General features: G+C 33.4%; 2 protein-coding genes across 2 annotated transcripts; both read right to left on the reverse strand.

Moving 5' to 3' along the window:
- Positions 1-1,159: 1,159 nt before the first annotated feature.
- On the reverse strand, positions 1,160-8,148 carry Tsp_00262 (membrane-associated phosphatidylinositol transfer protein 2). Its single transcript, XM_003375983.1, has 19 exons — positions 8,071-8,148; positions 7,528-7,677; positions 6,530-6,665; positions 6,026-6,229; positions 5,733-5,960; positions 5,545-5,669; positions 5,399-5,486; positions 5,246-5,335; positions 5,130-5,177; positions 4,868-5,027; positions 4,655-4,768; positions 4,318-4,516; positions 4,120-4,239; positions 3,823-4,026; positions 3,392-3,455; positions 2,678-2,980; positions 2,252-2,604; positions 1,531-2,193; positions 1,160-1,426 (listed from the first exon to the last, which is right to left on the reverse strand). Exons 1-19 carry the CDS (start codon positions 8,146-8,148, stop codon positions 1,160-1,162), a joined length of 3,594 nt encoding a protein of 1,197 aa, XP_003376031.1.
- Positions 8,149-9,644: 1,496 nt separating this feature from the next.
- Positions 9,645-10,871, reverse strand: Tsp_00261 (putative parathyroid hormone 2 receptor). Its single transcript, XM_003375984.1, has 7 exons — positions 10,718-10,871; positions 10,526-10,633; positions 10,316-10,438; positions 10,096-10,266; positions 9,949-10,017; positions 9,845-9,890; positions 9,645-9,666 (listed from the first exon to the last, which is right to left on the reverse strand). Exons 1-7 carry the CDS (start codon positions 10,869-10,871, stop codon positions 9,645-9,647), a joined length of 693 nt encoding a protein of 230 aa, XP_003376032.1.
- Positions 10,872-10,972: the final 101 nt, after the last annotated feature.

The raw sequence follows: 10,972 nt of genomic DNA on the forward strand, positions 1-10,972 counted from the left end.
TGACTGTTCTTTACAGAGGTTGTTACTGCTGTTGGGTAGTGAAAAATAAGAATAACTATTTAACTTATTTTTGTATCTTTTTTTCTGAATTATTACTAACGCATTTGATATAACGTCAGTCTGGTACAGTAAAATATAGAATAGTGATAAAAATTATTATTGAAAACGTTGATCACTAAAAAGTATAACTTCACTAATAATATATTGGAAAATCAAAATTACAATGAATTATAAAGCTTATAAATCTGGATTGAAACAATTCCCAAATAAGAAATATTTTCATTACTAATGTTACGTCACCACAATTAAAGTTACGTAATCCTAAATGGAAAATTTGAACCAATGAAATGAAAAAATATTGCAGCTAAATCACAACTGAAAAGTTTGAATCAATTAGGAATTAGACAAGGAAAACCAATAAGACAACGACAAGAAGGTCCAATAAAATAGCGAGTTCAACGACCAGTAAAATTAGACGGTGAAAATTTGTCCCGAAATCGACCATCCCATTTGCTCTATTAGAATGCAGAGGGAGATGCATACATGATGTTATTATATATATCGGCAATGAAGTTTTTTCTGATTACAATTGATTTGTATTTTTTGCATAACTGCTGAAAAAGGGTAATTTTATGATAGTCCATTGATGTACTGTGTGCGACATATAGAAGAAATTTTTTTTGATATTGTAACAGACAGATGCACAATTTTTTCTTCTCAAATATAATTAGTTTCTTCTGAAATAAACCGGTGTATTTATGTTACACTACTTGTACACTGTCTGGTTCATTTTACATTTGCTCATTATTCTGACAATTGTTTAAAGTTGAAAATATAGAACAAACGAATCAACAACGCCTATTGATAACATGTACGTTATCAGTGTAATTCGAGAAATCAAAAGAACAAAAGTGAAAATTTTGTCTCCTGAATGTTTAGATTTATTATTTTTCATCTAAAAATCCAATTAAAGTTATGGTTTTTATGTGTAAATTGTTCAATAACTGCTCACTGCGGTTGCATACCTCTGTTGGTTGTTGAAGGGAAGAAAGAGAAAATACAAAAGAAAAATAAAAGGATACGCAAAGAGGCAAGGGTAAAAATTTTTAATGCAAATAAACGACTAAATGGCTTTTCCGTTGTGGAACTTTGTTCGTGGTCATCGACGCCTGACTGGACCGCGGTCGGTCATCGGTGTCGAAGTGATCGAACAGCGTTTAGTGGCTGTCCGGGGAGTGAAGGATCTCGACCTGGCAACTGCAGACAAATTCGACGAACGAACCACTGAAACTCTGTCGGCTAGTGAAAACGAGCAACGGCTGTGCTGCAAAATGAGCCGACCGTCGCCTTGAGCTGGTGTCGCCAAATATGACAACTGACCACTGCATAATTGACACAAATGCGAAGAATAACCGTCGGCAAGAACCTGTGAAAAGCAAAGCAAATCGACTCGAATGCAATCACAAGCAAACATACAAACAAACAAACAAACAAACAGAAAACAAAAATCAAAATAAACAATCCCATTACTAGGCATTCGTGATGCAACTTTTTGGAAACTCTTCCAAGAGCAAAAATTCGACTCGCCGGCAGGCCAAGTTCCGCATATCCGCGAATATCCTTGGCGGAACCGTAAGCGACGTGAATGCGCAGACCACAGTCGGTGATCAACGATTTCAGTGTGTTCGTCTTTTGTTTGAGCAAATCAGTCGAGAAGCCTTCGTTGAAGAACAACAAACCAAACGGAAAATTATGCTCCACCAACCAAGTGGTGACAATTCGTTGCTGCAAGTCCGGCCTGGCCGATATGTAGACAATCAAATATCCCAAATCTTGCCAATGACGAACCACGTCCACAGCCGACGGTCTGACACGAGGATTTTTGCCGGTCAACGAAACGCTGGCCGTGAACGAACCATCTATACTGAACACCACGCATTCAGTATCCCGCGGTAGAACGGCCAGTGACATGTCCAAGCTGGAATTGTCGCCCCGAACAACCATCCGCACTGGATACAGACCAACGGGCAATCGTTGACCGTTGGTCAATTCGAACCTCAGTCGACCGTGACTGTCGGTCAACGTTGAACCGTACAGCGTCCACTCGCCGGTTTGTACATCGCGCATTATGTTCACGTCCACCAGCTCACCGCTCAAAGCAACCATGTCAAAAGGACCGTACATAAATCTCGCCTAAAAATTATTAGTATAAAAAGTAATAAATGAACAAATATACAAGTATCATTCTAACTTGCAAAATTTGGTCCTGATTTTCATTCACAGCAACGTCATTGGCCCTGTGATTGGCAGCGATATTTTTCACTTTCAACGTGGTGTGCCATTTGAGCCATTTGTCAGCGGATTTTGCCTCGACCAGCGAGCCCGCTTGACGATTTTCATTCCAAAAAACATCACCGCAAATAAATTGACGCAATATGAACGCACACACGTCTTTCGATTCCCAAAAGCTGGCGTGGAAAATATCCGACAACGATGCAAGGGGCAATTTGATCAAATCGACCGGTGAAAAAAGAGCATAATCAAGCCGCTTACATCCCCACCATTTCGACAACAAGGTTGATATTCGATCGGCTGATTTCAAATCTGTGAAATTAAAAAAAAATCACTCTTCTTCTATTCAAATAATGTGAAAATTTGACTGTTGCATCATACATACTGTTTTCTGATCGACCGTATTCACTGCTCAGAGAGGCGACACTGCGTCGTCTGTGGAACAATGGATTCTTTTCCAGATTGGGTGTCAGTGAATGCTTCTCAGTAGCAAACAACGGAACACAATCGAGAATATGCATCGACTGACCGTCGCCCAGCGGAAAACGCTCATAGCGCGGTATATTTACCGGCGGTATGACAGAAAATTCAGTCAAAAGCAGCGGTTCAATGCGCACTGAACACGGATCTGTCGCGTAATACAAATTGTACACTTGCTCGCATCGTGGTGCGGGAAATGCAAACGAGTCTACAATAAAACAATGTTTCGTTGAAAATTTTTACTACAAAATATTCAAATTTCTTTCAAAATAAATATCACTGTCAATCTAGATCTTTTGGATGCTGTTTTTTTAATTATTCACAACACCAAATGAAATTATAATAAAGATAATCATAATAATGGAATAAAGAAAAAGAAGAAGAAATCAATCAAGTTTCACTTATTATTTATTCAATAAAAGCTGATCATCAATATTAATTGCAACAGATAATTAAGAATAACAGTATTAAACTTGTAAAAATAGCATCTCCACTATAAAATTTGAAATTAATCATATTATTAAAAAAATCTTCTGAAATGGTTTTCAAAAGAAAAAAAAAGTATTTTAAAACTTGATCTGCAAAAAGCATGTGTTCTTGACATGTGAAATGCATCAACCAGTGCAAATGAGATGACTATTCATGTGACACATTACGTAACGTTCATCATCAAGTGACAGTTGCTTAAAAGAGAAAAAAAAATTCACATCGCTTCCTCTATTCTTATCATTCCTTCGATAAATTTTTAGTCAGAAAAAAATGACGCAAATTAAAAGCCGCTTCTAGGAAGTAACAATTTCGCATACCCGACCGGCAAGTGACGAAATTAAATTAAGCTCCACATATTACATTCGACTAAATAGCAAACATGTTTAAATTTAAATTTCAACCGCATATTTAGCAATTGAAACAACTGAACTTGACGTGAGAGAAATATTTTTTTTTGATGAAAATATTTTTTCTTGAAAATTTTCATATTAATAAATTGCATTAAAGTTGCACACAAATTAATAAATGCTCACTCGGATTGTTGGCAATTTTGCGCATCACCAGCACATAACCCAACGATGTACCGAACAAGAACAAATGTTGAACAGGAAATGCAAATTCAGAACTTGCTGAATTGTCACCATCAACAACAACCATTTTGGACAATCTGCCAGAGTTATCATTGTCAGCTTCTGTTCCAAGAGAGGATTCACCAACTAAACTTGTACTACAAGAAGCGACGGATGATGGAATGGGAGTGAATTTCTGAAAAACCAAAAATTCAATATATTGAATAAAACAAAAATTAAATTAAATTAAAATATAATTAAATTGAAGAAATCATTTTTTTTCCATTACCCGTTGTTGATCTACTCGACGATAAAGTGGATCGTTCAAATTAACTGCTCTGCTCATCGTCAAGTCACATAATGCGTCGAAAGCCAACAAACCACCAACTGCATCACCACAAATGGATACCTGATTTTAAAATAAAATAAATAACAATAATAATAGGATTTTTTAGCATAACAAGTAACAACAAGAATAACAACATACTTTGCCATCAAATCCAACACCTTCATCACTTTGCAAAAAATCAGAATAAACTTGGTTGGCCTTTTGCACAATCGTAACAACACATTCAGCGTATTTCGACGATGAAACTGACAAGATTGGAATTAGTGATGGAATAAAATTCCAAAACTGTCTCGACATGTCCAAATTTTGACCATATCCAATTCCATAAGGGCATATACTAAACGTTATTTGAATAAAAATTCAAAAAACTTTTTTTTGCTCAATAAATTCATTCATTCATTCATTCATTATTATTATTGTTATTACTGTTATTATTAAAAGCATGCGTATGTAACATTTTAAATTGATCAATCACCTTTGCAACAGCTTCAAACTTTCGCCAAACGAATTTGTACATGGCACCAATCGTACAGCTATTGCTCCGTGCATTATTTCATATTGTGCTTTTATGACAGATTCAAGTGTCATTCTAAGATCAGAAAAAAACATTATTATTATAATGATTTTTTTCAATATAACACATTCTAATATAAATATGAACCGAAATAAAGCAAAAAAAATAAACAACCTAAAAGTGTTGAGATCAAGTTGTTTCGAATGACTGAGAACGTTGTCATGGCCACTGTCCAAAATGGAGCCGCCGTGAAATAAAAGCAAAAGATGTTTAACCTTATTATCACTAGTAGATAATGTATTGCTAACTTTTCTACAGCTGTACTCGGAATTATCTAAATAAATTAAATATTTTTATTTCAAAAAAACGATAACAGCAGAAATACATTATTTATTACGAATGCATTTATGAAAGTTAAATAAATAAATTTACAAACCACTCTGCAGTTGACATTGATACTGCGTTGTTTCAGACAAACATTCTTCTACAATAAATAATAAATGTTTGAGAAAGTTCAACAAATAAACATAGCATGACTGATCATGGCATTACCAACAGCATCGTAAAATTCCTCTTCGTCATCTTCAAACACGGACAGAATATCCGTTTCTGGATTCGCCGCATTGGACATAGCAACGACTTCTGAAAGTACAAAATAATATTACCAGTAGGAAAAATAATTAATGAATATTATAATCTTGTTACCAGTTGCAGAATTTTTGTTTTTAATTTTTTCAAGATAATGCCTTGTTTCTGCACTTAAAGAGTCGTCAATTTTAGCAACATTCGCCATCTACAACTTTCGACAGTTACAAAATAACAATACAGTAATTGATTGTACAAAAGCACACTTTGGCTTGAAGAGCTAACTGAGCTTCATTTTCCAAACGTCTGACATCATCAATGGTAAGTCCGCACCATTCATCTTGCCAAGCCCAAGCTTGTCTGTGGGCACGCAGCATCACTCTTCGAAGAGCTGAAACAGCAACAGTGCAGTGATTAAAAAAATCTCATCCATACCAATTATAAACTGAATTACCATAGTCATGTATAAATTTTTCAATTTTCGACTGCATACCCCAGTAACAGAAATGCACTTTGCACAGTTTGTACGCGCACATTATTGGACGTCCATTCTCTTGACAATCCTTAATCCAACTTTCTTTCAACGGACCACGCCCAGTGACGGTCGATTTGTACAACTTTGGATCTTCATCTTTGCAATAATCTTGAGCCGGATATGAATCATTGACAATGTCCATCAAATCTAAAATAAATAATACAACAATTTCAAATTATCCAATAAATAAATAAATAAATAAATAAATTTACCGACAATACGATCGTTCAATTGACTAGATGTCAAATTGAAAACGTTCTCCTGTATGCCGGCATCATCGAAATATTTTGTTTCCACTTCGAGTGAAAATTTTTCCACAAATGGACACGAAAATTTTGTTTTCGTGTGCGGATAAGCGTTCCATGCTTCTTCCACAACTCGCAACGCTGACTCGGGCAAAATGGATCGAAACCATGCTAAAATGCTACTTGATTTTACAAACAATATTTCACATCTGACATGCGCAAAGCTATTATCAAATTCAAACAACAAGTTTCAATAATGTAAATTAAAAAAAAATAATTTTTAATTTTATACATAAAAATAAAAATAATTATTGAAAGTTTTCCAAGTGAAAAATTACTCAGTCAAGAAAATAAGCAAAATAATAAATCAATCACTACGCTGGACGGACGCATAATTATTATTAATTTATGTTATATGTTGTGTTCATAAAATTTAAATAAATAAATCACACAGAAAGAGAAACAACAAACCGGGTAAATGACTGCCAATGTGATAAATTTTAAACGTGTACTGTCCACGTTCTCCACTTTCATCATCATTGTACGGCTCATTGACTATAATTTCTACTCCACTACCAGCTCCTTTCGTTTCTTCTCGACTCTTTTTCTGCATTTTGAAATTAATTAAAATCAAAAATGTACAAATAATTTTAAAAAATATGAATAAACTATCTTGAAATTTGTTGAAATCATTTCTTTATTGCTACATGATCGTAGTGAAATTGAATTTAAAAACAATAATTCCAACTTTTAGAATTAATTTTCATTCGTTGTATCAAAATCTATATTCTGCATGTAAAAATGAAAATCATCAATTTGATCAAATCTGATCCAACTGAACTTTCGAAACCTTCAATTACAACTAACACTTCCAAAAAGTAAAAGATAGACAAATAAAGCAATAAATATTTCAAAAAAAGGGAAAAACATATAAGCGCATGATTATTAATTTATTTCCAACTACTGAACATGGGAAATTAAAGAAGAAAGAAAAATCAATACTGATGATTAGAATTTCTCAATCAATCAAATGTAAAAATTTTCCACTTTTCGCAATTGAATTGAAATTGCAAATTTGTGGCAATATTTTTCTCAATTTAAATGTTCCCCTTTCACAGTTGTGTTCAATCAATTGTTCAACAACGTTGGCAAACATTCAAAAATACCATCATTTTCTTCTAATAATGACCAGTAATAATTAACATTTTGATGAACCATTTATAAATTTGTTTCACAGCAAAGATCAGAAAAAAAATAAACAACATGACGTATGTAGTAGCAGTTGTGATTATTATTTAGCCAACTGCTGCCGATTCACTTGCTCTCAAATTAGCTGGTTAAAATTTGAAAAAAAAACCTAGCATTAATCCTTTTCCCATTTTCAAGTGAAACAGAACATTTTTGATTTGTACTTCAATTTCATTCATGTATTCGTTCTCAAATCTTTGAAAAGTGCAAAAATAAAATACCCAACAAAAACGGAGACAACTTGGAAAGCATAGATACAGAATGCCTGTTTGCAACATTTCAAAAATAACTGAGACGAGGAAGCAGCAAGCATGCTTAACATTTCCCGGATGATAAACCATCTTGTGACGCAACAAATTGTTCAAAACTGTCTAAATTTATGCATCAGATGCCGCTTTTTGACATAACGAAAAACAACATTAATTAACAATATTAAGCAAATGAATGCAATCTGCTTTCAGCTCAACGAAAAGGAAAGTTAACACGCACGCGTATATTATATATATATATATATTATATACGCACTTACAGTTGATGCGCGTATGAAAATGAAAACATTCGATTAGCTTCCATTAAGTCAAAAAGCTCGACTAATTAACCATCAGGAGATTGAACGCGATGAAAAATGTCGAAAAAAGTCAAAGTAAACTAACTAAACGATCAAAAACTGTGTTAAACATATTTTCAAACATGAAAATTAAATACAATAATAATAATAATAATATGCAATTTACAAAGCTGTTTTACATCAATTAAACACATACCTGAATCATGTATAGTTGAGCTATGCGATACTCCTCAACAGTCATCGGCAATAAAATTCTGTACTCTTTGATGAGCATTTTGTTGATCAAACTGTAAAACAACTTCAATTTGAAATAAATCAGCAATATCAGTCAGAGAAATAGACAACGGCAAACAAATATGCACAAGTTATCACTTGAAATCCGGTAAACTATCTATCTATCTATCTATCTTGTTACTAGAATAGTAACATCTATTCATTCCACATTCTAAATACAGAAAAAAATATTTCATTGAAAAAAAAGAATATATTGCTGTATCAGTTGATTAATGAGAGCACGATGACGATGCAGTTGATGATGAACTGAAGGAGAAGATTTGGAATGCTGCCACGTTAAGCGGTAAGCCAAAAGGAAATCTTCAAACCGTGTCCAAGCGACAATGCAGCTTCGAGTGTCGTACAGATCGATAAAATCGACTCAAACGCCTGCAGCTTTCATTGAAGCTTTGGCATTTTCAAACGCAAGCTTATCGAACATCTGACTCTGGCTCCGCCGCCAATCCTCCACCTCTGTTTATTAATCGAATGCTCCAGTTCGGTCAATCAAGTCAAACATGTCGAACTGAGCATGAATGGGTTGTGCGTCTGCACGAAAACAACATACAATCACGCAAACAACTTCCACTTCGAAACAGAGTTCAACGAATATGAGACAAAAAATCGGCAGACCGCTTCAAAAAATTACATTTCATCGCGCATTTCATTTCATTATTATTACGCAACTTCATCCGAATCACAAACAACAAAGTAAACTAATTGAACATACTGTAGATCATTTTTGAAATGCAAGTTACACAATTGAAATGTTTACATGTTCTTCAATGATTTTCAAAAATCAAATTTCTCTAAATATGCACAAATACGTTCACTTTTGTATCACATCTGAGAAAATTCATCACAAATTCACAATCCTCTGCAATGGAATAAATGCAGAAAGTACAAAACTGAAAATTTGTTGAATATCAAACTGAAAACACCGCTACATTTTTTGAACATTCATAAACAGCAATGCTTTCAGTTTTGTTATTTGAATTGTAGTGTTAAATGAATTAAAAATGATAACAATTACAAAAATTCAGAAACTTCAAAATTTCTTAAGACAACCCACTGAATTAGTCAAACTGCATTGTTTCCATTCGAAAATTTACATTTACGATACAAATGCATCTCTTCTTATAATACAGCTGCTGTTGGCAAGTAAAATGAACATCATCCAAGCATGTCAAACCAACTTTCAATAGCATTTCCTCATTTTATTAAAATTTATGTCAAATTAAAGTTTCATCTTTTGCAATGCAACTCACTGTTCGCGGATTAAATAATTCTATCGAAACAATTTCGTTTTCAAAATCTTTTAATATAATAAAACAACTATATATGATTTAGCCAACCAACCAGTCAGTTGTGCGTGCATATAGATAAATAATAAAAACGTGCGTGCCCCTCAATCAGCTTCAACGTGAATATCAATCACATTATCGAATTCAAAAGTTACAATTCAATATAAGCTACTTGCAACGAACGAATGAAAAATCAAACAGTATCAGGGGAAAATCTGCAACATCTAAAAAAAATTTTTAAAGGAATAAAAGTCACATGCACATATTGCTTCAAGTTAAAAAGTATAGCATTTCTACACAACGTATCACAATTTATAGTTCAGTTTCTTGCCACTTCCTAAAATAAATTTCTGTGCATAAAAATAACCATAATGCATGCTTAAAAAAATTAACTCACTCAAACTGTATGTCGAACTAGTAGAAACTTCAGCATCACTATCTAAATAAGATAAAGAAAAATAAAATAAATTTACAACTGCTTTACCAGAGCTGTGTACTTTTTTGCTTGGAGTTAGTGTTAGATTTCTTCGTCTGTCCACTGACTTTCTTCTTCAATTGCTTCGCTTCTGAAAAGTACACTTTCATATGCTTTTCTTTAAAAAAACAGTAACAGTATAAACGAGAAAAAAAAATCAAAATCCTACTGCTGCTGCTTGGTAATTCAGACTTCTTATAAACTTTCTTTTTAGGTTCTGCAATATCGGATGTTGTATCATCAGCATCATCATCAGTGGCTTCTTCATCTTTACTTTCTTCCTTTGCTTCAATGGTACCTTTTGTTTTTACATTCTTTCGAAACGACGTGCGACGACTTCCTGAATCAAAAATTCCATTAACTATGACAATTTTTCAATACAAACGAACTTGTTGCATAAGAAGAAGAAAAAGAAGAAATATTTTTGAATTTTGAATTTTCTGAAGTACAATCTACTGGTTCATCGTCACTTCCAAATAAATCAAAATCAGCCCTTCTTTTACGACTTTCACCTACAAGCGCAGTAATACAAATATAATAATGATGGATAATTTTTACCAAACAAACAAATTCCAATTTTGTAATGAAAAAAAACGTACTTTTATTCTCAGACTTGGTTGATGCAGCAGTATTTTTCAGCTTTCCACTACCACCACTGCGTTTAGTATTTTTGTTTGTTTTCTTCTTTTTCACTTCAATACTTTCATCTATCAAAAATCATAGAAAATAATGAATTATTCAAAAAAATACATATATACATACATATTCTAAAAGGTTAAAATAACTAATACCTTCTTTCTTTTCTTCAACAGCTTTGGTGTTCAGTTTTCTTTTCGTACTGCGCAATTCTGGGCTTCTCTTCTTTTCAGAAAAAACTCTACTATTACTCTGCTGTTGTTCTTTGTCTGAAATATTTTTCGCAAATTCAAAAGAACGTTGACTCATTTCAAATAATGTCCTCCTCGAAACATGGCCAGCCTGACCTAATGATAATAATTGAACGTCAAATTCAATGTATAAAAAAATAAATCTATCTATTCATTTAA

Source organism: Trichinella spiralis (assembly GCF_000181795.1).
Source record: "Trichinella spiralis strain ISS 195 chromosome Unknown Scfld4, whole genome shotgun sequence".
Taxonomy (NCBI): Eukaryota; Metazoa; Nematoda; class Enoplea; order Trichinellida; family Trichinellidae; genus Trichinella; species Trichinella spiralis.